Source organism: Cryptotermes secundus, unplaced genomic scaffold (genome assembly GCF_002891405.2).
Source record: "Cryptotermes secundus unplaced genomic scaffold, Csec_1.0 scaffold1278, whole genome shotgun sequence".
Lineage (NCBI taxonomy): Eukaryota > Metazoa > Arthropoda > Insecta > Blattodea > Kalotermitidae > Cryptotermes > Cryptotermes secundus.
In genome coordinates, this window is record NW_019727419.1 from 520,526 (window position 1) to 548,502 (window position 27,977).

At 39.0% G+C, this 27,977-nt stretch overlaps 1 protein-coding gene and 1 long non-coding RNA gene across 2 annotated transcripts; both read right to left on the reverse strand.

Moving 5' to 3' along the window:
* Positions 1-5,451: 5,451 nt before the first annotated feature.
* LOC111864798 lies at positions 5,452-9,668 on the reverse strand. Its single transcript, XR_002842855.1, has 2 exons — positions 8,288-9,668; positions 5,452-5,921 (listed from the first exon to the last, which is right to left on the reverse strand). It is a non-coding gene; the product is annotated as an uncharacterized LOC111864798 (long non-coding RNA).
* Positions 9,669-23,857: 14,189 nt separating this feature from the next.
* Positions 23,858-27,971, reverse strand: LOC111864801. Its single transcript, XM_023852316.2, has 5 exons — positions 27,773-27,971; positions 26,479-26,725; positions 24,959-25,057; positions 24,534-24,665; positions 23,858-24,235 (listed from the first exon to the last, which is right to left on the reverse strand). Exons 2-5 carry the CDS (start codon positions 26,662-26,664, stop codon positions 23,996-23,998), a joined length of 657 nt encoding a protein of 218 aa, XP_023708084.1. The 5' UTR covers positions 26,665-26,725; positions 27,773-27,971; the 3' UTR covers positions 23,858-23,995.
* Between the last annotated feature and the right edge of the window lie 6 nt (positions 27,972-27,977).

The window sequence follows — 27,977 nt, forward strand, 5'->3', positions numbered from 1 at the left end:
GAATGATAAAAAGCTTATTTCTTTTAAGACCAGAAGCAGGAGTTCATTCAATGAAAGTTCTTAATAAGTAAAACTTTATGACCAGAAAAGAGGTATTTCTGCCCCACAATATGGGCTAGAAAGTGCTGGTACTTTCAGCAGCTTGACAGTTAAATAAATTATAACCTGAACAAACTTCTAGATAAAATTTTCCCAATTTGTGCTTACTAACTTTTCACACATATGAACAACACATTTTTAATAAATATCAGTTTTAATTTTCACAATATTAAAGGCTGGCTCTTCAAGAGAAATTATAAAATTTCAGTGAGAAAGCTCAAAACCTTTAATTTTTGCCAGTAGCAAATGCTAATGCTTACCGAATAGTGGTTTCTCTCAGATAAAGTATCTGAAATAAATAACCTGTAGGTTACACAGTTTGTATTGCAATATGATCAGTTAGTAAGGCAACAGGGCTATTACAGAGAATAATCCTTGCATTTTCAGTTGCTACAAATTACTGTATATATCTGAAAAAACATATTTACTCCTATAATTTGATTGTTTTTCAGATATTCCTATATCAGACAAAAGAAAATGTGTACAGAATTCTAGTATGAAATTAGTATTGACAGAATCAGAAGGCTACAAGCTACAAGCGCTACAAGCCGGAAGGTCGCGGGTTCAAGTCCTGATGAGGTCATTGGATTTTTTACAATTGACTTAATCCTTCCGGCCACACTAGGCCCTGGGGTGTACTCAGCCTCTAACTGAAATGAGTACCAGGAATTAATTATATGATTTTCCTGGGGAGTGAAGCGCGGCCAGCGTGTAAGGCTGACAACCTTACTGCCATCTGCTAGCTGATTGTCTAGATAATATGGGACCCTTAATGTCTCACAACCCTATGGGCCTTCACGGCCTGTTACAGGGATAGCTTTACTTTTACTTTTTTTACTTTACAAAATCTAAATTGAAGAGTATAGAAATGGAAGGATACTTGGTAGGATACAGACAACTGGAGGGGAGGGGGGGGTTAAAGCTGTCCCTGATCCCTGTAACAGGCCATGAAGGCCCATAGGGTTGTGAGATGTCAAGGCTCACACATTTTCTCTAGAAAGTCGGCTTCCTGCTATTCATTTCTGTTAGAGGCTGAGTTGATCCCAGGGCCATAGTATAGTTGGAAGGATTAGTTTAATTGATAAAATCCACCTCATCTGGACTTGAACCTATGACCTTCTGGCTTGTAGCATGGTGCCTCAACCCTGCTACCATGTGTCCCCCACTCAACTGGGTACTTTGACAAATACTTCAATTTGTATTCTCCAGTCTGAATTTTACCATGTTTCTTTGTGCACAATAGGTCCCCCGCCCCCACAAAAGAAAAAAAAATGGTTTCTATTATTTAATTATTCTATTACTGTAGTTCAGTTATAACAAATCTTGACTGACTCCCCAGTCATATGTTGGAAGAATCAGTCTTTCAACACGTGCACCGCAGAATGCAAGAAAAGCACTGCAGATATATAAAACATAACTGTAATAATAATTACTGTATTCACTTAAATTCACATGCTTACTCAACAGCCCAAAGGTCAATTACAAAGTAAGCTTCAGCAACGCAAGAAACAAAACAACACACAAACAAAAGACAAAACATGGCAACATGTATCATTTAGACAATAACAATTCAATATATAGACACACATTCATTTGTCCTGAATACCATTATTATAATTAAGAAGTACCATCATAAAATAGGATTAAGAGAAACAATTTTGGTTCCAATTAAACCAGTGTCCCTAAAAACAACAGCAGCAGCTGAAGTGCACCTAGCACGACTATTTTTAGTACAATAGCTGAAATGAACATTCTGTCATATATCAAGCAGGAAGTCAAAGACCAGCAGTTTCCAAAAGAGAAGAACAGAATTTAGAAAAAGGTTAACTTGAATAAGAAACGGTGCATGGTGATGATTTTCTTAAATTTTGCAATTTTAATGGCTCTAAAGCATAACTGTAATGGACAGGAGGAACAGAATTGTTAAAACATGGACTTCTAGTAAAGGCATTCTAGTAGTCATACTAGAATATTTGACACCAAACATGTATTCCAGCTTCAATCCAACTAGAATAAAATACAGTATGTACATACATTCAAGGGATTAGTTCTGCTGTAAACTAGACTGAAAAATGAATACATTGAGAAAATATATAGCTGACATGATTATGGAAATGAAGTTTAGAATTCAGAAATAATTCCAGGTCTTTGATAGAGTTGGTACAGGTTACAGAGGATTGAGATATAACTTTGGTTTTACCAATGTTGAGTTTCGATATAGTTGGCAGCGCACCAACTTTGTATAGAATTAATGTCAGACTGTGGTAGATTTAGATCTTTATACAATTTTACTAAGAGTGTATGTTTTGATATCATTAGCAAAAAGAAGTTATCTAGAGTAGTTAATTGCATCACATAAGTCAATAATGAACACAATGAAAACCAAGGACCCAAAACAAATCCCCAAGGAACATCACAGAATATTGTGGTGTATAGACCTGTTGCTAGGCAAACACCTTGACACAAGACAACAGCCATTGTCATGTAACCCACTGATAAGCAGCTGTAACAGCTGGACTACAACAGTGGAACCAGGGTTTTATTATGTGGTCTCTGCCACAGAGTTATTTTGAAGACAACTTGGGTGACGCAGCTAGTTGTCAGTTAACAGTAATTAGCTGAAAGTCAGCCTGTGAAGGTTGGTGTGAAATGGCTGCCAGCCTGGAAGCTAGTCAGTTGAGAGTTGAGTTCTACAAGGGAGGCTGAGAATAGATGGCACTATAGTTCAGTTGACAGTGAGCTGACAGAGAATTCTGCATGGGAGGCTGTGAAGACAGAACCTGAGTGTGTGAAGCTGAAGAATCTCCACTGTTAGAAGTCTTTGCCACACAGCAGGCTGGAAAAAGGTTTAGTGGGTGCTGTGGTGATTTGTAAAGTGTGCAGATTAGTGATAGTGCTGTAATTACTTGTAGTTTTGAGTGGTGAGTATAAATGGTCAATAAATCCATTCACAAATCCATACCACCCCTAAATCATGACAGTATTTTAAAAGGTGATGAAAGAGTTCTAGAAACGTGGATCTGGGACTGTCTGTTAGTTAGCTAATTGTGATACCAGTTTACAGAACCACCAGAAAGTCCAAAAGCATGAAGCTTATGATGAAGCAGAAAATGAAAATGATAATAACAATAACGATGATGACCACCATGATAATGATGATGACAATAGTATTTATAGTATTAGTAGCCAGTGGGGGCATTTAGATTTCTTGGTGGAGCCACAAGGAATTGCTGCAATTCAAATATAAGGGATACTCAATCAGTGAACTATAATATCATGCATGGTTGTGATGTGAAGAATAATTAACATATCTTTAACCTCTGAAGATGAAAACTTTCCTACAATATTTAAAAAATTTAGTTCCTACTTCACAGAAAACACACTATGTCCATTACACAGACCAATCTGTTATCACTGTTCAGCAAAGAGAGACTTTTTTTTTTTTCCAAAAATTATTTTAATGTTTCAGAAAATGGTACATATGGTAACTACTGTGCTTTAAAGAGTTACAAATGGTGGGATATCTGGAGCGTGTAAATATTTCATGAGTACTAGAAAATTCACACTTTTGATTTACATTCAGGAGGTGACCAGTTTGAACCTCAGCTAAGACATTGACTATCCTGGCTAAATCTTTTGTGATATTCCTTAGTTCCTCGAACATGTCAATATGACAGGCATCTACTCTGCCGGGTCAGCAGTGAAAATTTCCATATTTATGTATTGCTTATCAAAGTTTTGATATATGGAAGAAACTGAACCTTTGTCATAATGATATTTCCAGTCTAAGTTACACTACAGAGATTATAAGCTGAATAAGACAATTATAAACACAACTCAAGTACTGCAGGAACATTTTATTACGAGACTTCAATGCCCAAGTAGGTAGAAATGATACTTTCAAACAAACAAGTGGGAATGACAGTTAACATGAAATTAGTAATGATAATGGAGTTACAGTAGTAACTTTGTCATATCCAAAATTCTAATTATCAAGAATAGAATGTTCCCACTTTGTAACATTCATGAATTCAAGGCATATCACTGTTATTAACTTCATACACAATTTTATCCATTATCTTTCTAAGTTGAGTCCATATGTAGATGAGAAATTATTGGGTATCATCAGTGTGAGTTTTAACATAACAACTGCTGATCAGATTTTTTGCATTCATTAAATACTGAACAGAAAATGGGAGTATACAGAGATGGTACATCAGCTATTCACAGACTTGAAGAAAGTCCCTCATTCAGTTATGAAGGAAGTATTGTATAGCAGTCTCATCAAGTTCTTATATCCATGAAATTAGTCAGGCTGTGTAGATCAATATTTGTCTGACAAGTTTCCTATTCACAATTGTCTGAAACAAGGAGATGCTTTAACACCAATGCTCTTCAACTTTTCTTCAGAATATGTTGTTAGGAAGGTCCAAGAAAACAGGATAATTTCAAATTATCTACAGTAAAAAGCATAAAAACATATATATATTCTTGTACATGTTATTGACAATTATTCTACATTATATAAGTTTTCAATTATCCAATATAAAAATAATGAGCTGTATGTAGAGATAGTGAGTGGAAACTGATGAAAGCAGAAATGCATTGCATGAAGAGGACTCTGTAAAATGAATGAAAAAATTATGAGTTAACTATAAATTCCAATAGCAATTATAGAACTCGCAGGATTCTCTTTTGTAATATTAATAAGAGGTCTAGATAGGCCTAACACTGGAAATGATGATGTAGTTATATGTACTTGGAAGCCACTGACTGGGGGGGAGGGTATCAAAATACAATTTCGATATAGTGAGATCACTTCAGGAAGGTAATTAATGTTCATGTTCCTGACAAATTTATGAAGATTGATACATGCAACACTGAACCATTAGTCCCAAATCCAAACTTCAATGAAGTTCAAATTACCACTGAAAAGAAATAATTATAAAGCTCAAAGTATGGATTTCATTTAAGCTGACTACTTAAAAAAAGTGGCAAGACACTGTTTTCAGAATTTGTACATTTATAGTTTGTATTTATGTAAAACTTTTTAACATGCCCAACTATGATTTTGCCTGTAGTTTTGTATGGATGTGAAACATGGTCGCTGACATTAAGAGAAGAACATAATCAGAATGAAGTCGAGAAAAAAAGTGTTGAAGAGAATGCTTGGATTAAAGAGGGATTAAGTGGTAGGAGAGGAGGAACTTGCATAACGATGAGCTTCATAACTTACAAGTTCAGAAAATATAATTAGAATAATCAAGTCAAGGAGCATGAGCTGGGACAGGCATGTAGCATGCACAGGGACGAAGGGGAATACATATAGGATTCTAGTGAGAAAGCCAGAAGTCAACACTAGGAAGAGACTTTATTCATTTCTTTTTTTTTTTCATACATTTCAATCCATCTGATGCATCTGTTTATACAATTCAGCAAATGGGTTAACTTGTCACAGCATCTCGTTCAATCATTGCATTGCTTTAGCCATACACTACTGGTTTGATTGGTTTTCAAGCCATCTTGTTGCTTCAGCAGGATCAAAAATATAAAGTTGTCCATATTCTAGCTTATTTGCCTCATTTGAATACAGTAGTGAGAAAAAAAAATGGTAAATCTGGCCACATCCAGAAACTGTATGAACCATTTCCGGATGGCAATTTACTTTCTGTGCAGATGTGAATGCCACTGCTCTGATGTGCTCTCATACATGTTCTCTGTAGTTATCTGCTTCATGTGTGTTCCCTGTAAGCAGCCATCAAGTGGCACCTCCATCGGCATTCCTGGGAATTTGTTCCAACTGGTGAGGAGCAGAAACATACCTAAGCATTTCATACATACAGATTTATCTGATATGTATTTCAGTTCATAATAGGCTAAAACAGGGCTTGATTTTACATGTCACTTAATACTACAAAGGTAATAGTGAAATCAAAGACATTTGCTATAGGTTAGACTGGTGGATCAGATGAGAGACGAGAAATGTGCATCAGATTTTGGTGACGAACTTGGGAAGCACTTTGAAAATCTAGGAGATGGTGGATAACATTAAAACTAATCGAGTTCTGAGTACAGGAAACATAGAACTGGTCCCTTATCATGTCTAAAGGCAAGCCTTGATATTGAACGAGGTGAATCTTTGGGTTCTACTACCACAGTCAATTTAATAAATTAATCTTTCTTCCAAATGCTGTATTATAGTTTGTTATAACAGTTGAAACCAACAACAATCATGGATCTGATTGATTTAATTTCTACTGCTATCTGTTATGGAATTCAAACTCATTTTGAATGCATAAAAGTCACTCTTAACACTCTAAACAAAAGTATTTCCAATGCCTGAGGGTTGTTCAAAATGAATAGATTCTGGGTTAGCACTGGGTGAAGAAGCAGAGACCACAAAAACAAACCCTGTGGGCACTGGCACACACATCCCACTGATGTGCCACTCGATGGTTCCTGTCCACAATGAACTCACTGGACTACTTGTAGAACCAGTGCACCATCACATCATTGATGTCTATGTCCAAATTAACAAGTGAAAGTGTTTCATTCGAACAACTGTCATAGATAGGTAGACACAGTGCTTACCATTACAAAGAATCAGACACACAGGACAAAAAACATTTCACTGTCTACTTCATTTACCAGTAGAAAAGAACAGAACCCAAATGGAATTTGTTTTCACTCCATCTTCTCAAAATACTGTTATTTTTCTTTTAAGTTCTGGTAAGAGATCTTGCCTTTCATATAATATAAATATACTGTTACATATTTCCTGTTCATTTCAAATCACTCACATAGTACGAAAAACTATATATAACTGTTGAGCGGTCTAATATTAACATACAATGTGCTGAAAAAGAATTTCTTTTAATAAATATACATGCCCTGTTTGAACCAGAAAATGGATCTGGGACACAGACGTTTTCTTGAATCCTGCAAAATAAATATGTATTTATAACAGGTCACTCAGCTACATCTGTCCTGAAAGTTGCCACACGTGTCTCAAGAGTTTAATTATTCAGCTAAACAACACTGAATATATTAATATATTATTTATCATTATCATTCAACAATCCATACATACAGGTATTATAACCATTTGGATAAGGAAATTTCTGATGATTATATTCAGTCAAACAAAAAAAAACTTTATAGCCTCATAATCATCAACGCTGCAGGAAGGAAAACAGTGCCTGTCACACAAGTAAGTTACACAGTAAGCACAACTCTGTTTGACACATACTGAATGAGAATTACTGGATGAATGAATGATCTGTAATTAAATCACCACACTTCACACAGTTTTACAGAAACTGTAGAACGTAATGTCCTCAAGCATTTAAATGCACCTCACAATAACATAAATTCTGTGACATTTAAATTTCATTTTCCATGTCTCCTATAGTGTGGATTATTTCCAGGACCTGAAAAATAAGTTACCTGCTTCCTTGAGGCAAGTTAATTTTGGAAGATGGTCAGCAGAAATTCAGAAGGCATTTCATCACTCATCTAATAATGATAAAATACAAAGTGTGTAAGGGATTTGAAATCCATAAGTGGATGAAGTAAGATAAGAAAGCTAAATATAAATCTTCATAAAATATGTTACATTATCATATCATGTAACAATGAAATAACATATCAACAAACAGAATACGATAGCAAACACACATGGCATGCAAATTCATTCACAGAAAATTTTACATTACTCATGTGATTTCATCCTCTCCATCAATGGCTGTTTCATGCTCCTCAACAATAACATCACCCTTTTTCTCTTCTTTAAATACAGCATTGTTCTCTGGATCATTCTGACAGCATGCAAGTAAAATGATTACAAGGTTTGAGGTTTTAAAAGCACTGATGTTTCATATTGTAGTCTCCTTGGTTATGCTACCATGTGGTTTGCTAGATGGTTACCAGTGTTTCAAAGAAACATACTTCCCCCTTCTTCAGAGTAGAAGCCAGCCTGAAGATGATATACATTTCTCCAGAACATACTGACTATACGAGTAAACTACACAATGTCATAAACTGGAAGACCACAATATGAATTTTTGTAGAAAGAAATTTCACAGACAGGGCAACTGTTAGCTCTTAATACAACTGCTCCACAAAATAACTGGACACAAGAGAGACACTAAATGGTCATTAGTTCAGATGCAAACTATGAATAACTCACCTTCACTTCCTTCCATACAGAAGGGGTATCTTTCATGTCTACAAATTCAAAGTCCTCTTGGAAAGAAATGGGGTACCGCTATAGCTCACCATCTGAATCAAGCTCTGGCTTCACAGCATCCATACTGTGCTATAAAGTATGTTAGTGTACTAAGTTAACTGACTGTCATAAACACAGTACCCACTTCTAATCTCAGTAGGGCATTCAGCACCTATACTTCACACATCAAATAATATAGTTTTAAAATACACGTAGTTGTAGTTCTACAAGACAAATGCTGGGAAAGTACTTCAAAATAGGTCATGTCTGATCTCTTCCATATGTTTCCCCCTTCATCATTCACAACAATCCTCTTATTCCATGCTATTTAATGTAACTTCCATGCAATGATCAGAACTCACCATAAACATTATGAATGAAAAAAACAATGCCACATCATTATCAATACTTAATTCAACCTGTGCAGCAACAAGCAAATAATGACAGTCATAAAAACAACAGGACGTGGGAGCCACCCACATCGAATCAAGTGCTGGATGATCAGGCCGAGCCATGGCAGCTCCAATACCCATTGGTTCGCCCACCATGACAATGAATAAAGAGGCAGACCTCTGTAGTGGCGATGGTGAATGCAGCATCATCTCGGGAGAGGAACCTGCTGCACGGACGGTGTTTCCTGGAGCTGGGGTGAGGATCCCCGGAGCTGAAGCAAGGGTGGGCCCACTTGGCGCTGAGTGCTGACACCTGGCAGGAGAGGTCCTCGTTAGCCGTGCTGATCGGCTAGCACTTGATTCAATATGGGTGGCTCCCACAAGTATATTTGGAATATTTGAAAGAACACAATTAAAAAAATTAGAAATAATGTCCTAATCAAGTTACATAACAAGCATCCCACTTTATAATGCAGATCAGGAAATGTATCGTATGTTCCAAGGCAACCAGAATAATCTTATGCATATGAGAACCTGAGAATCATCAAATCACAAACACTGTTCTTCTGTATCAGTTAATGAATGACATGATTACCCAAAGAATTTTATAGCTTTCATATATAAATTCTTATATCTGAGTAGATTCCTAAGTGGGTAAGTGCTCTTTACCATGGAATGTTTATAACACTCTTCAGTTTTTGCATCCTCTTGCATGCTTGTAAATAAACTGTCATGGTTAACCATCTACACAGCAGAACTAGCAGCATCTTCACACTATCGACTAATACAAGAAGAATATACAAGTCCACAGTGTATGATTAACACCAAGTGTTTCATAACAAACTCTTACCTTGAACTGTAGTGCAATAAAATTTCCACAAAAAGACAAAACAACTCCCTCCAATGTGACTATTGAAGTTTTTACTACTTGAAAACTTAACACCCTTACATGTTTTGGTTCCTATAGACCATCATCAGAGGGACATCAATACTTTTTGGAAACAACTATCACAATGGGTGTTTTGAGTGTTAAAATACATATACAGGATGTCCCAGGAGGAATGTGCCAAACTTCGGGAGGGTGTTCCTTATGTTAAAGTATGCCGATATAACCCAAAACACCTATGTCCAAAGTTGAACGGTTACGGAGATAATGGCCAGAGAAGTGTCAAACTTTGACCGGGGTTACACACTTGTTGATTACAAAATAGATATTAAAACTGGCAGGAATATGTGGATTCTGTAACGTTAATAATGTACGTAACATCAAACTAACTTGTGAGTGACGGAAAGCCATAAAATTGAAGTACAAAATACTCGCTCGCCATGTCATAATTGTCCTTAGGTTTCCAAGCAGTATACATAACACATGACTGGCGAGCGATGACGTAACGTGCTGACTGCGCGTTCTGGTATGAGCCAACTACATAAGCACGGCTAGGGAGTATCATCGCACTCAAGGACAAACATAGATAAGGGCTCTCAGCTGAGAGGTACAGCGAGGTACAGTGCTTGGACCTGCCAGAAGACCACACTTTTCTTGGGCCATTATCTCCGTAACCGTTCAACTTTGGACATAGGTGTTTTGGGTTATATCGGCATACTTTAACATAAGGAACACCCTCCCGAAGTTTGGCACATTCCTCCTGGGACACCCTGTATATATAATGTTTGTAATGCACAATATATACAAAATCCAACTTTTCCACAACTACAGCAGCTTTCTTGGTATATTAAAGTTTTTAAAACTTTGTTATTTAAGTTAAAATTTATAAACCAGGTAGGTTCGTGTCCCTTCTCCTATTGTCTTTCTTGATGGGGGCTGAACTTGTGCCGCCTGTCTATCTTGAGAAGGAGATTCTTGGTATCATCCTGTGTTTGTTTGTGGCATGCTGTGTTGTTGGACAGAGTTGTTTTGTCCTTGTAATTTGTCAGTGTGACAGACGAGAATGAAACAAATCAAAATTTCCATCATTACACCATGCTTTAAGCTACTTCCTACTACCACCATACATTTCTTAATGTTAAGAACTTTACATAATTATGCATTCCACTTTATCTTGTATACTTAGCATGATGGACATTGTTGGAACTGGATTCAATTTCCAACAAAAATTAACAGAGGCAATTATTTAATTCTTTTTATTTGTAATATTTGTTACACCTGATGACAATCAATAATTATTGAAACATGCTGAGCTTTAACAAATAAAGACTAATGAGTATGTGCTGACACACTAATAGAAACTGTTGTGTAGATGATTAACTACTGTGTTTAGTACACATTTTTCAAGAAAAGGAGCAGGCCTCACTTTACTGAGTTAACATTTTCTTTCACATAAACAAGTTATGAAAATGTTTTACCATTTATTTTACATTGGTATGGATGGTATCCAGAATGTATCTGTAAATGCTTCATTAGTAATATAATACACATAACCCTTCTGTTGCAAGTGTGATGACACAAAGAGTCTTCTATACCAGTTTCCCATTAAAAAAAATAACAAGAGATAAGTGTAAAAATAATAATTGGATAACTACTGGTATAAAAGTCTCGTGTCAACATAAGAGAGAACTTTATTTACATTGTAGGAATCATAAGGATAATAATCTAAAGAAGCATTATAATTTATACTGTAGAACTTTAACAGAGGTAATAAAAGCAGCAAAAAAACTTAATTATGATAGACTAATAACTAATTCAAGTAATAAAATGGTAATGGCGTGGAAAATTGTTAAAACCATAACAGGGAAAAAATCAGACAATAGATTATTGCAATTCATAGATGCATATAATTCAGAGACTCCAAGAGAAAAGCGCAGTGATATAGCTGATGTTTTCCAGAATTATTTTCTCTCTGTAGTAGATAAAATAAGATCTAATATAAATAGGAATGATATTCCTGATAAGAACTGTATGGACTACCTTTTCAAAGCCTTTAAGAAACCTTTTCCAAAACTAGATCTGAAACGGACATCGACTAAGGAGATTGCAAAAATAATCAAAGATCTCAAACCTAAAAATTCATCTGGATACGATGAAATCTCCCTCAAAATACTAAAAATAAGCTCTCCATATATTGTTGCCCCATTAAATTATATTTGCAACAGAGTAATCTTATCAGGTAAATTTCCATCTCGATTGAAATATTCCATAATAAAACCAATTTATAAGAAGGGTGATAAAAAAGATATTAAGAACTATAGACCAATTTCACTATTGACATCCTTCTCAAAAATATTTGAGAAAGTTATACTAGCAAGATTATTAGAACATGTCGTTAATAATAATATATTATCTACAGATCAATTTGGGTTTAGAAGTAATTCCTCCACTCAGAAAGCCATATTTACTTTATTAAAGTACATTCTACAAGCATGGAACAGCAAGTCTGTGGTGGGAGGTATATTCTGTGATTTAGAAAAGGCATTCGACAGTGTTAATCACGATATATTATTGAAGAAATTAGAATTTTATGGGATTACTGGAAGTGCTAACTTGTTAATGAAATCATATCTTAAAGACAGATATCAAAGAGTCCTTATTGAAGAGAACTCTGTAAAAGTTAAGAGGACCTCAGAGTGGGGTAAGATCAAACACGGTGTTCCGCAGGGGTCAATTCTTGGACCGCTGCTTTTTTNTAAAGTCATTGTTGAATACATATGTTACTGGTACTTTTAATTTATGGTTTTATCTTATTGTATTTAAATGAAATTTTAATAATGTGTGTACTGTATCATATATCGTTCTTATCGGGTATTTTGACTCTGTTCCAATGATTGGGAACTTAGACTAGTATTTACTTTGTGACACGTTCTATATCCAACAGTTTGTACTTTCAACTCATGTATGGATCAACTGAACTTGAAATAAATATGAATATGAATATGAATACACACGCTTTTGACATAGCACCAGCTTCAATGCTTACCAAAAGCAGAGCTTATGCAAATGGGACGTTAAAGTGGTGTAGAAGAACTGACCACAAATATTATAATTTAACTACTGAAGCTACATTCATGGAGTCAGTGCCAATTACAGCCTCATGTGGATTGATAAGAGGCTCGTACAAGACTACCTGCTTTGAATAGCAAAGAGTGATTAATTTTATACACTTCATTCTTTGTGTTTCATTTCATGACATACAGCACTGAATGGTAGGATGACCAAAGGATAATGGACTGGAAAGAATTTGGAAGTTGTCATGGGTGGATGAAGGTACTATCCCAGCATTTGCCTGACAGGACTGATGAAAAAAAGATATATATATAAAAAAACCTTTGTCATAGTAACCTGTGCCTCAGTGTCTACAAAATACAACTCTAGATAATCACCACTACACCAACCTGCTCAGTGACACTTCATTATCACGTCAGCTGACACATGCAGCACAAATCTGTCTACAGATCTATAAATACATCCTCATTAATAAGCCATTATGACAAGTGAGAAATATATAATTCCAACTGCAACACTTACCATTTATAATAACTACAAGTTATTTTCTTCAGCCATGGTACACTCAAACTTGTAGTTCTTATCAATGGCTGAGTTTAATTCTCTCTTGAATAACTCCCAATATTGTGTTTCTACCATATTAATGCGAAATTGTAAGAGGAAATACATTCTAACATATCTTTATTGCCACTCAAAATTTATACAACAGAAAAGCATAACTTCTGTTTATATTTACTCTTTCCATTTCACTATGTAAATTACACTATTTCTGCTAAGATTTCGATTTGAAAAGTGACGGGTTAAGTTATATATGTTATATAGTTTTGTAAGCATAATAGCCATAAAAAATCCACGTTCGCTAATAAATTAATGATTAAGAAAAATGGCATCCCTTTCAATGTTGCTCTTTGCCATAAATTCAATAAAACTAGGAACTTATAAAACCATAATGAAATACGAATTTAAGTGCACTACTACGTACACTTCCAAATTTGCTCTTCTTTTGATAACTGTTCGGTCACTTAACTACCTTCTCGGTAACATCCCATAACTGTCTAGAATATGATTAAAATCAAACACTTCGCTGCTTGAAAACGCCATCTTCTGTATCTCATATTTTGCTGCATCCTGTTGACTATAAAACACTTTAGCTAATATTTACCGCATACTCTTGCCAACACAACACAAACTTCCTGAACGTACGCCTGCTACATACGACATGCTCCAGCGGCTCCAACACTCCCTTGCCGTTTCCAGGTCATGCAATGGTCATAGATTCGTGGGTTTGCCACTAGATATGGGGCTCAAGCTATCGATGCGTACTGGGCGTAGTAAGGCCGGTTCTGGTTGTTAGGCTATTATTCCTATTTGGGAAAGTTCTGTAATGAACGTGGAAAATTTAAATATTTAGGGACTTAACGCCTAACATGTGGAATCTTGGATTCGCGAGACATTTCAAAGCATGTACCTGGAAAATGACTGTGCTGCAGACGACCAGCAGTACATATTGCACTACCCTGAAGTAGATGTGTCCGATAATGAGCAATTGGGAATAGTTAGTTTGAAGTCAACGTAAATTTATAGCTTCATATATTCAATACAACAAAAATACAGCGCAGTATGCGAACACCGCTCCATACTGAGGGGTTGAGCATGCAATTGAAAATCATACTCCTGTGTATAATTGATTTTGTAGTAGAAACCTTGCTTCTAATGAGCATTCAGTTCTTAGAAAAGTCTCCCGGTTTTATGGATTGTTCGTACTCTACTACCGCTGCCACACCTCTCAAGAGAAAACAGCATATTCTCTCGCATTCTGTAACAGTAATTTCTTACTTACGTATTTGGTTGCAGGGGTTATAATTGCTACAGGCACTATGGTACAAACCGGAAGGTCGCGGGTTCTATTCCCGATGAGGTCATTGGATTTTTAAAACGGCTTAATCCAACCTCACTACGGCCCTGAGGTCGACTCGGCCTCCAACAGAAATAAGTACCAGGGATTGCCGTGTATCTTCTAGGGCTAAAGAACGGCCGGCACATAAGGCTGACAATCTCACTGCTATCTGTGAGACTGTGGAAACCTCGACGTCTCACAACCCTATGGGCCTTCAAGCCGTTTCAGGCGATAGCTTTACCTTCTTATCATACTTGTTGCTGGTCTTGTCACTTTTAGTTTACATCTTGATATAGAAAGCATAATTCCCTCAAAAAAATGAGTTTTTTTACTGTTCCCCAATCAGAATGTATTCCAGTTCTTCTGACCTTATTCATTAGTTTTCTCTCTAACTGCATGCTCTACCAGGAACCTCCTCCTTGCTCGCTGTTGTTTGTTAAGTGGCAGTTGCCACAGTGGACTGGAAAACCCTCGAGCCTATCCATCATTTCCAGGCTCAGCAGGTAGTCCACAGATTTCTGTAGTTCACCTTTTCCTCGTTACCTTACCAACCTATAGAGGCCACGCCATAGCTCAAGTGGTTAGTCGCTGGCTTCTCACTGCAGTGGCCCAGGTTTGGTCAAGTGGGATTTATGGACAGTGGTGCTGGGGCATGTTTTCTCTGAGTACTTCGGTTTCCTCTGCCAATCTTCATTCCACCAATTGCTCCACAATCACCCTCACCTATCACCCTCTGTGGCTGGTACAATAGGCCAGACGTGTCCGCAGTACAAGGGACTTAGTCCCATCCCACTAGCAATAAAAAAAAATCTATAGAGGATGTGCCCATGATCCAATAATGAATGTTCTGGTGACACCTGCCATTAAGATTTTTTTCACCAGCTTGTCAAAACACAGCCAGGTCTGTAACTCCCTATTTGTCTGTGAGGAAGGTTGGTTATCTCCTTAATTCAGTAACTCTAAATCTGCAGTACCCAGGTACTCCTGTAAATCCATACCTTTGGGATTGACAGTCTGAACCCCCCATATTCTCCCTAAAAAATTATGACTTCCACCAGTGGACCTGCTGTCAAGAGGCAAGTATGCAGAGCACACCACTTCTATCCTCTTACCATAGACCTTATTCTTCACCAGAACTGCCAAAACATCCGTGCAACACAGAGGCAAAATTTATCGCATCTATACCTGAGGTACATACACATGCCCTACGAGGTATGTCTTTCTACCGTACAAGTACAGTAAAATAAGGTACTTCAACAGCCTCCTAAACCATTCACCCTGCCTCTGAAGGCCTGTAGTTCCTGTAGGATATATCTGTCTACTCCACAGTATCCAATGTGACTGCTTTACTTTGTTGCAAATTGGTCTGCAGAGAGACCTGTACTCATACAATAAAGAATACAATAAAGAAACCGGATTCATGCTCTAACCCTTTATTAAAAAAAAATCAGACAGTCGAAATGTTATCCCCTTCAATGTAGTCCCCTCCCCGATCCCTACACCGCTCCATGCGAATTTTCCACTGTTGGAAGCAGTGCTGCAGGTCATCTTGTGTTATGCTCTTCAAGAGTTGCGTCGCTTTTGCTTTCACTGCATCCACGGACTCGAACCTGGTCCCTTTCAGCGCAGACTTGATTTTTGGGAAGAGAAAAAAGTCGCACGGTGCTAGGTCCGGAGAATACGGTGGATGTTCCATCACTGGAATGTTGTTTTTTGCCAAATACCTCTTCACAGATNCGGCCCGATTTTGGATCGTTCCCGACGTTTTTCCTACCCTCCATAAACTTCTTAAACCACTCGAAAACTTGCGTGCGAGATAGACACTGATCACCATATACTTCTGTCAACAAATTGTAAGTTTCAGTGGCAGATTTTCCAAGTTTTGTGAGGAATTTGATGTTAGCACGTTGTTCTGCATTAGCACTCAGCATTATTCCGACGGAGCTCAGAAACACGATCCGCTTCTAACAATGGTCGCGGCCAGACTAACCGATGCACGTGAATGAAACTTTGTGTGACGGTAGAGGGAAGTCCAAGGGTCAATGCCCTACCCTCCTCTTCGTCAATGACGTGGCCGGAAATGAGTCATAAAAGTAATCCGGGTTCTTTATTGCCACACCTTGTATTTATGTAACTGTGAAGGTTATTGTCCTGTCTCCTTTTTCATGCCTCTGACTGGCTTAAACACTAACTGTCACATGTTGTATAATGCCTTGAAATTTAAAGCTCTCAGAACCTTGGTCAAGGCACTGTCTGTGCCAAGAACAAGCCAGATCCAATCACAGGAGCCTAGCCCACGGTTGTAAACCTGCTATGTGCCTGTCTTCATGCCCGGATTTTGCTGTTGTAAATATATCCTGAGAATGCCAATCATTTCAACTGGAGCATTAGCATGCCATCATTCTCTGGAGTTTGGGGAGCCATTCAATCTGCACAACCCGCAGGCTTGTTCCCTCCAAAGGTCTGAGCTTTGGAATGACTCATATGAGCTATCCCTTAGTTCAGTGAGCAGCATACATAACATGCGCCACTCCATGTCATAAGAAAGTTTCATGGAAGAGAGGGATAGCCATCTGTCTGGGAATCCTATAGCTCTCCAGCCCGACCCTCCATCAACCTGTTCACAACTTCTCTGCAGTGATGTTCACCTTCAGCAAGGTTTCTACCACTGGAGCATAGCTGGTGGCCATGTTACTGGCAGCCCTAGGTCTCTTCTTGGCTTACTGATGGTGTGGTATCATCAGCTCCTCTGTCATTTACTGACTGGGCATGAGTGTCCCCGTCGCCGCTCCAAGATGGACCCACAATTGGGCTTTCAGATAAGCCCTCAGCAGCCTTGAGAAGAGCCTTCCTCTTCCTGGCCTGCTATTTCCGTGATCCATTCCAATTCTGCATGGTCAGGTTCCTCACCACCACCAAGATAGATCCTTCAGCTTCCCTCTCTGTAGACCCCTTAACAGAGCCCCCAGTGATACGACACCCAGCAACTGAGCCCTCTGATATCACAACAGAGGATCTAGGGGCCTCTGCAAAGGAAACCTCAAATGTGCTATATCTGATCTTGACAGAGCCAGATAGTTGGTTTGAATCATCTGGGACTATCAAAGTAGCCCTTTCTGACATTTTCCTATTAATTGTCATCCCACTAGCAGCTAGGGAAATGTTTACCACCCCACATATGAGGGGAGCGTTAGATACAATGGGAGATTGCCTTATATCCCAAGGGCACTGTTCACTGCGCTGCTCCCTCAGTATTATGCAGGTTTGAGCAGAGTAGGTAACATCTTACCTTGTGCCACCACCCTGTCAGCTAAGCCCCCACGTGTCTGTCACCTGGCAGGCTAGCCCACTGCTTCCAACAACTGTCACAAGGTGGGTGGGGTATTTTAATCACTGTAATATGTATTTGTTACTAGTTTATATAGAATGAATTTACAAAGCACAAAGTTGTAGAAACTGATTCAGCTGATGCAGTATCTCTATTTATATGATGAGTCATATAACAACCCAGTGGCATGCAACCAAAAATCCACAGGATCTGTGAATCTGTGGATGTGAAGCCTACAGTTCTGTGAGCTTACCATAAAAAAGGCAAATTTGTCCCTGTGCTTTACTAATTAAGCACAGCCATGAAGGCCTATGGGGGAGTGGATTTACAGATCCAAATTTCCTTGACCTTGGCACTACCTGAAGGTAAATAGTCAGCTTCATGGCCGTCACTTTACTCCTAGGGAAAGAGTCCCTGGTACCTGTTGGATAGGAGGCTGGGTGGGCCCCAGAGCTGGTATGGAGAACAAGGAGAAAATTCTTGACCCTATCAGGACTCAAAACTCCAACTCCTGAGTTGTCCAGCCCATAGCCAGTTGCTATATTGACTGTGCTATTTCAGTCCCTTACAACACAAAGTGTATATGTGCAAGTCAATAATTGAAAATTGACCATTCTGTCCTGTGGCTGATCATATTTCCCAATGCATAAGACATCTGTTGTCCCCTCTGAAATGTCCATATAAATTACAAAGATTTATGCATTGGCAAATATGATGCACTAAGGCTGTGATCAACTCACTTGTCTTAAAATGTTAACTGTTTTGATTTTTGTATTCAGCTGGTCATCGAGTCGTAACGCCATCTGCCACAAATAACACACCCAAAGTCAATCATCAACAGCCTCCCTTAAGACCACTTGACACTGTACCATGGTAGTAACCAGGTCTGCGGTAGCCAGTGCCTGCTCTGTAATTCCTGGATATATACAATGTATATGCCAACTTAAGGAAATGTGTCACAAGTGAAACAAGTCACCATCTGCATAATTTAAAAGTGTAAAAATGACACGTTTCATCACACTGCCTGAGGCAATAAACATTGAAGTAATATAAGTAATGTTACAACAAATACTGATCAACAAACCCTTGTATTTATATTATCTATCGTTAGTACTTCACATGTTAGTGAGTGTGAAAAGACAAACACTGTGAATTACACATATGACCTTTATTGCATAAGGCTGCAACTGCTGACTGAGTACATATATGCCAGAGGAAAATCTTTAGTCTCTTAAATACTACATTTTAAGTCCCTGTAGTTCAGAGTTCAGCTGGAGGAAGAATTCTTTGAGCTGATTGCTGACGGTAAGGCAAAGCTTTGTCATGTGGAAATCTCTTCTCAAGGACAGAATGTTAGAACTGATGCTTTTTGAGTGCAAGACGCTGAAATGACATAAAAGATGCTGCAATGCTATTAAAGGCTGTATATGTTCTTACTTATTTACTCATGGAGCTTAGCCCTTCTTGAGGAGCCGCCAATTCTACAGCTACTTGAAAATTTCCAAGCATTTTATGGAACCCGAAGGTTCATCACTGTGTTCACAAGAGCCTGCAGTGGTCCATAACCTGAGCCAGATCATTCCAATCCATACCATCCCATCTCTCAAAGATCCATTTTAATATTGTCCACTCCCCCTACACCTTGGTCTTCCCAGCGGTCTATTTCTTTCTGGCTTTCCCACCAATACCCTACATCAGTGGCTCTCAAACTGTGGGGCGCGACCCCCAGGGGGGGGCGAAGGGCTTGAAAGGGGGGCGCAGCATACTTTCCTACAGATAAAAATTAAAACTGCCCTAAATCAATTAGAAAAGTAACAAAAAATAAAAATACATATAGAAAGACTTTTGATGAGTACAGGCTTTAATTGTCATGAATATCAAAATTACTAATAATTATTCTCTTTACCGGCAATTATAAAACACATATGCCAGAGACAGCGTTGATAGTTTGGCAGCAGCCGCATCCTCTTCCAGGCAGAACTGTACACGCGCAACTGAAAGCAGTGACTTATGTCATCTCATTGGAGCCTGTTGGGCAAGGAGCAGGCAGTTTGTCGCCAGACCCAATGGTGATCGACGGTTATGCCTGTTTGATGTTGTGTTCTTATGCATTCAATGTTGCAGTGCAGTTGTGTTTATTTGTTTACCTCTTGAAGTTGACTTGATTATGAACAATTGATCATGAAGCGTTTCCTGATTAGTGATAGAAATGAAGACACCAGTGCTCCTTCAACTAGTGGTGGGAAAGAAGCTACTCGGAGTGTGAAAACAAGAAGTTACGATGAGAACTATTTATCACTAGGCTTTACGAAAACTATGATCAATGATGAAGAATTTACGCAATGTGTAATCTTTCTAAGTATTTTAGCTGCAGATAATATGAAACCTAATAAATTAAAGAGATATCTTGAAACCAAACATCCGAAGTTTACAAATAAACCAAAAGATTTTTTTGGTCAGAAAGCTTAGTGGTTTAAAGTCCAAACAAGAGAAATTTGCTAAAACAACAAATATGACTTGTAAGGCCCTTTTAGCCTCTTACCAGGTTTCTCATAGAACTGCTAAATGCAAGAAACCACACACAATTGCAGAAACACTGATTTCACCAGCAGCGATTAACATAGTATCAACAATGTTGGGTGACTCTTCTGTTGATAATCCAGTGCTTCCAATGGACATAAAAAGCTGCCTACTTGATCATCTCATAATGTTGAAAGTTCATTTCGAGAAATACTTTTGCAATGATTTTGATGAATTTAATTGGATTAAAAATCCATTCGAAAATGCTCCTGGGCCATCATCTCTGAATGTAAATGAGCAAGAACAACTCATCGATCTTACTAGTTTTACTTCATTAAAAAGTATTATTATTATTATTAGAGGGGGTGGGTTTCTCCATGCACTTAGACCAGTTATTGGTCCATTATGAGTCCCCTTTAATTTCTACTGTCGGTACCTGATATTTCCCCCATCTACCAGAGAAATTGGAAACTACTTGGATGGGAAATTGTTACCAAATTTTGCTCAGAGGTCTCCTAGAGACACGAGAATCTTTTTTACGTGCCGTAAATCTACGACACGGGACACACGGCTTAAAGTCCCTCCCGGAGGACTTGTTCCCCGAATTTTTCCGCCCTTAAAAATTCCATGACCTCTGCCTGGTTTGAACCCGCGTACCTTGAGTCATGAGGTGGGAACGTTACCCCTAGACTACGGAGGCCGCTTCATTAAAAAGTAAATTTTTAGGAATTGTCTTTGTTGGAGTTCTGGATATGTATTGGCAAGGAATTCCCAAATTTGAGCCAAAAAGCATTGAAGATCCTGATTCCTTTCCAACAACTTACTTATGTGAGACAGGCTTTGGCAGCTATAAAGTCAAAGTATAGCTCAAAACTAAATATTGCTAAATAAGTTAGAGTGGCCATTTCTGATATTACACCACGTTTTGATAAACTCTGTTTTCAAAAGCAGGCCCATCCATCACACTGAACTTTGACACTTAAATGTTTGATTTTCTTTGCAGAAAAAAAATTAAATACTTGTTAGTCAAATATCGTTTCATTTCAATACATATTTTGGTTAATTGCAAGTGTTAAAACTAATTTTTATTGTACGCCTAATATTGTGATACTTTAATTTTGAGTAAAAAAAACTGCTAAATAGTATGTAGAAAAACAAAATAAACTGAATATAACGTCAAACACACCATGACTTCTATTTTGATAAAAAACAGGCTGGGGGCCTGAGAGTATTTTCTCTTGTCAGGGGGGGCTCAAAGGTAAAAAGTTTGAGAATCACTGGGCTAGAGCCTTGGCCTGCACGTTGGTTATCCTGACTGGCGTTATTGAATGGTTTTACCGTGCCCCTCTGTACCTCCCTGTGAGAGTACCTCAAATTATTCCACAAACGCTTCCTTCTATATCTTCCTCAATTCATTTATGCCACCATTCGCCATCATGTAGTCTAATCTGCTGACTGCGTCATTAAGTATTTTTTTTTCCCCCTTGGCACTACAGCCCCAGTGGGCCTAAGCGTACCTCCATGAACTTCTCTGTTCACTTCGGTTTCTCTAGATCTTACACAATCGGTAGGACCCCTTGGGCGGGTGATCAGCTTGTCGCAAGGCCTCTACATGTACACAAACACAGAAAAATGCACACACACAAACTAAACATCCATGCCCTGAGTAGGATTCGAACCCATGATCCCAGTTTCCAAGCGATCGAAGACAGTACATGCGCGTCGTTATGTATACCATAGAATAATTCATCGTAGCTGCATATCTAGCCCATCAGAGACTCACAGAATCCGGAATATACTTGGTGATCTACATCAATCACAAAGGTCTGGGTTAAAGCTAAAATGAGCTAAGTTATCCCTGTGCTTAACTTATTAAGCATACACCATGAAGACGTGTGGGGAACGAATGTATAGATCCACATTTTCTTGATCTCGGCAATAGTTGGAGGTGAGTCTGGGTTGCGTAATATTATCTTCAACCTTAGATCCAAATATTTTCCAAAGTACTTCCGTTAAAAAAATTCTATCAGCATCCTCGAAGTTTCCGAACATAGAACAGATTATAATGAAAGTTCGTTAACCGTACGTCCAATTCCTAAGATGCAGAGCTACCCGTTTTCGGCTATCTGTGACTGTTCACCCAATATATGTGTGTTCACTGCTGTCTTCCATATCTAGAAGCCCTGTTTACACCCAGAACGAGAAATCGTGTTATACTGTGGAGACAAGCTAAGCATGTAACAGGCTGAAGGTTCTGTGCTGACAAAGAATTTGAGGAAAATCATGACATCCTCTAAGCCATTAAATTTACTTTATTACGAATAACCAGTGTCTTCGTGGGAAGGTTATGACCCTCTCAGCATCTAGACCATTCAGTACCGAATGGTAGGATGAATGATGAATTATAAAGGATTTGGATGGAATCGGTATGACGTAATCAAGGTACTGTCCCAGCATTTGCCCACTGGAACTGAGGAAAACTGGGAGAAATCTTATGTAGGACAGCCGGTGTCCTAACTGAGGTTCAAACCGATCACTGCCCAAGTATGGGTCTAGGACATTACAGCTTCACCAACGCACCTTGTGTCATCACTGTTGATGTTACGATAAGTTACACAGTTAGTCACTGCCGTTGTGTTACTTGTCATTGTTTCCTTAATTCATTATGTCTTATCGGCGAGTGGAACGTCTGAAGTGAGTTTTCGGTGATGTTAATTCAAAATGTTGAATAGGATTATCACCTTTGCTCCTGTGGGTTCCGAATGGCACGGAGTATAGTCAGGTAACGCTCAATAAAACTGTTTGCAAATCTTATTAAAAATGATAATTATATCAATTTAATGTAAATTATTGACCACTTAAGGGTCTTAACTACAACTAACTACAGCACTATCGCTAATTTCCAGACTTTATTAATCATTGGTGCACATAGGCATGTATTCTCAGCCTATTATCGTCTACACTAGCCGTTTCCTGATAACAGCTCCTAACTATGGTTATTCCTGTGCTTCAGGGATCAAGCCCTCTCTGAACGGTGGCTCTCTTCCAACTGTACTATTCTTCAGAGTCATAGTCAGAGTTACTTTACGACTGGCGGTTTACCACCTATCAATTCGTCTTGGCGACAAGCATCTTGAGTCTCACGACGAGATTTTTTTTTCAACTGAATACTTGCTTCAATAGTCCTTATGAAACATCCTCTCTGACGGGAGGATTGGTGTGCTGACTGTCTAGAGAAAATGTGNATTGTGATGCGTGAGTGTCGTTGAGTCCACAGTTCAGGGCTACTGAAGTGTTTTGTATAGAAGTGAAGTAACTTTTGAGCTATAACGCCATGTAGTTCGGTAGTTTTGGTACCGATGTTTCCGAGGAACATGCACCCTCCATCTCGAGATTGTAGAGAGAAATGAAACAAGAATATTTATTCCAGAAATAATAATATTAGTAAACATATTTAATAAATTTGTGTCATGTTTCAAAATTATGTGTGATTTGCTACTAAAAATACTATATATGATGCCTTTACAATTAGCGGCATTTAAAAACTGAATACACAGACTCCTTACACTGGTCCTTAAAGAAAATAGTAAAAAGAAATAATTGAACACCAGAATAAATATAGTAGTACTAAATGAGGGATACGAGGAGAACGATATTTTAATCTTGTACAATCGGCTGTACTCTTGCTGTCACCCTCACTGGTGGCTGTGCACTCGCCGTCACTGGTCAGTGGACTCTCGCCCTCGCCAGTCGCTGGGCTGTTGCCCTCGCCAGTGGCTGTGCTGTCAGGGTCTCTTGTTCTATTCCGAGGCGCCTGAAAGGTGAACATATCACAGTGGGTTCAGGAATGCCAAGCAACGACTACCATGCAGATGTTGAAGACTTCATTTTGTGTGCTAAATTTACAGTAAACTTTACAGCGTTGTAATAATTTTATTTACCACTCGTGAGTGCCTAATAAATTTATTCATCGAATCCAGAACCCATAATTATTATTCATGCCAGTCAGGAATACGTGACGCTCGGGTTTTAGTTTTCTATAAACTGGGGTTGCTGAGATAAATGCGACCAAATTTTATGCAAATTATGTTCTTCCGATAGACAGTACTTACAGCTATTAGATTTTTAATGAAATCCTCCATTTTCCTGCTTTGTCTCTTTATCCTCCTCATGTAGTTCTTCTGACAGAGAGCGTCTTGCATGCTGGGAGGCTCAAATTCCTCATCAAGTTGTTTCCCTCGCTCCTGAGGACATTAAAACCAGCCACAGGATAAGCTCATGTTCAGAAATAAAAGGATGAAACAAAGAAAAATATCTCACAATAAAGACAGGTAGAGTAAGTTACGGAACAAACCAGTGCTTCTGTAACAAACAACAGAAGATTTAAACAAAGTAGCGTAGGGTATTTCAGTTAACTGTAAGACTTGAATGTTAACGTGCATTCCAAACTTGACTTCACCACTTTACAAGTCATTATAACCTAGTATTTTGTTCCATACAGAATATTACCGTTCTTACATGACGCAGACCTGCTTACTTCTGTCGGGTTTTTAAGGATCTTCCTTAGTCTCCTGTTTTCCTTTTCAAGTCTCTTCATTCTGTTGTCAGTCTTTGGTACTCCCAGTTCCTTTTGTACCTGAAACCATCGCAGCCAATCAGAAAGTGGCCATGTTTGCAGACAGAGACATTAAAGAGAAAGGAAGCAGGAAATAGCACAACGACGGCACATGCCGTCGCTTGAAGCATTCTTAGCCAAATTACTCTTCTCAGATTCTGTTTTCAGTGTTCGCAGGTTGGTAACTGCGCCCATTATATACACAAGTTTAACTATCGCTGTATGGTAACATTACTCTCCTGATGTGCTCCAAACCTTCCAGTTGAACTTAACGGTTTACTGAGAACGCAGTTTCAATAGATTACAGTATGTCTATGGCTACACGCGTATGTAGGCACATCCACCTGAAATTATGTTACTGTTCGAGATCTCGAGTGTTGCTTACTACAAAATGGCGAATGCATAAACTTGAGAGGGACGAAAGACATTAACTCCCTTTCATTGAGGATGTTGAAATGATGTGCACTATTATATTTTCGAAACTCGCAACTACTTGAGGTAATATTTCTGTAGGATACAGAACATCAACCTGCTAGACGTATATTTTGTTTTTCTGTCAGTCGGACGGAGATTAAAAAAACATTTGGACCATGCATGCGACATTTGGTAGGAAGCCAGATAACAGATATATATATACGGTTTTGAAACATTGTTTGGGTACCATCATTTACAGTAATGGCGACGGTACAGATCTTAAAATGCTGTATCCTCCAAGCATTACGTAAATGGAACCTGTTCTTGAGTAAGTAGAAATTTCTCAGAGTCAGTAATGAGACGATGAAGTTGATGTTGATAACGCAGGTAACCCACTTAAAGTTGCAAGCAGTATTAGTATGAGTATTAAGATCCGCGCGCCGTCTTATCACATGACCACTGAGAGACGAGTCCCGCAAACTGGCCACAAGCTACATTACATTTTGTTGTTACATCCTAAATATTTTCTTTTACTTTCTCCACAACAATCGGGAAGATGCTCCCTGGCCTGTTGCAATTCGAAACAACTTTCTGAACTTGTGACATCGAAGTTTACTAAGTCTCCTTGACTGGTGAAGGGGCTGTTCGGCCCATCTCAAGGTTGTCCCTACCCAGAACTACGCAAGCGAAGATGAAACGCGAACATTTGTCATCCCTTCTGTGCTACGAATGAACAAACCCTCACTGGATTGTTGGGAAACATAGCACGCCTTAGCCTACACAGAGATTGTCATCAGCCTGCATTGTCTAAACATAAATATAAATATAAATGTACGGACACAGGGGTCGAGGACGTAGAAATCTTTGCAATAGGATAGCAAGTATATGAGGTTTGCACGGAACTCCTCTACTTCTCCAGGATCGACTCAATGTATTTCCCATCATCAGAATATTACATCCTCACAGCCAGCTCTCGTATTAACCTCCAAGCTACAAGTGCACTCACAGTGCATGGTGCAGTGGCTTACCTGCTTTGAACTTGCGCTCAAGGGCCGTGCTTCTGTTGCTGACGGATCCTTTTCTTTCAGTTCAGGAGCCTGTAAACTCAGTGTCTGTGCGTTTTCATCTCCTTCAGACACTGAGTTTTCTGCTCCCCCCTGATTTTCCGCTGCACTCCTCAGGCCCAGCCCCACAGCGTCCGCACTGTTCAGCATTGAGCACTGCGCCTCTCGCTCGTGCAGAGTGTAATCTGTCGCTGTGTGGCTGCCTTTGTTCCTGTAGACACAAAGCAAGGTGCATTACATACATAGTACATGTAGATGTGTATTTAACTGCTAGGGTCTCTTCCTGCTCTGAGCTGAGTCGTAATACCCAGTCTTACAGAACATGTGGGAGTCAGTTTGTGAGGCCCTAGTTTCGAATCTCTGTCTGGATATTGGCTGTCCAGCCTGTGGGGTTTCATTGTTCACCTTAGCCCCTCTATCAACATTCCTGAAATAGGCCTGGACCACTTCAATCGAGATGCTCCCAATCCTTCAATCACACTACAGTCCGACGCTACACAGTCTGCATGCTGAAGTAGGATCGGTAGATAACTAACGCAGGAGAATTTCGGTAACAACAAACAGATGCGTGGTCTGATTCAAAACGGTCTGCTGAGTAGTCGCACTTTGTTACTGGAATGGTGCGCATCATTATAATTTCATTGTTGAGGAACACATCGGCAGATGGAACAGTGTTACTGCTAGAAGAAATGGAGGATCGAAGTAAAGTGGAATGATGTAGCTCTGGCGTCTAATTTAATGGATGAGGCGATTTGTATCGATGAACTGGCTGACATGAACAAGGAGAAGGTGTGGACCCACTAGTGGCTTAATACTCGGGGGAAGATTGTACATTCTCATGCACGTACATGATAAAAGGTGAGATGGAGTTCATAATTATCTTACTTATGCAGATTTATTTGAATGTTTGTCGTGCTGACTCTTATTGGATGAAGCAGAGAGTGGCTCTGATCTAATTGGCTGTACACCTACTGCCTAGACAGTCTGGTGGAGTTACTGAGCTAACCTACGCAAACTTCAGTGTTAAGAGGAAAGAAATATCCGATAAAATTCTCTCATTCCTAACAATTAAGCCAAGAGAAGCTATACCCGTATTTCACAGTATGAAGTATTATATGCAATAATTTTGTAGCTGACGTGAAACTTGTGGAGTGCTCTTGTCCGTCACATATGTTACACAGTGCCAGTTCAGTTCATGCGAGCAGCCGATGTGCCTCATTGATGTAAACACCTTGTCAGATACGAGATGTATACTTACCTGTCCCTAACGCAGGTCCACTCGCCTTGTCGCTGGGCTCTCGCGGTCACAGGCGTCACAGGTCGCTGTTCTGTCGCCGTCACAGGCGTCACAGATCGCTGTGCTGTGGCCGTCACAGGTGTCACAGATCGCTGTGCTGTCGCCGTCACAGATCGCTGTGTGTCGCCGTAACAGGCGTCACAGATCGCTGTGCTGTGGCCGTCAC

Excerpts from the sequence above, each read along its gene's own strand:
- LOC111864801 (XM_023852316.2), bottom strand. The coding sequence starts at position 26,664 with ATGCTGAACAGTGCGGACGCTGTGGGGCTGGGCCTGAGGAGTGCAGCG. Across the intron at positions 25,058-26,478 it reads TGAGCGCAAGTTCAAAGCAG|GTACAAAAGGAACTGGGAGT; the intron begins GTAAGCCACTGC and ends CGATGGTTTCAG. Across the intron at positions 24,236-24,533 it reads TCATTAAAAATCTAATAGCT|GCGCCTCGGAATAGAACAAG; the intron begins GTAAGTACTGTC and ends TTCACCTTTCAG.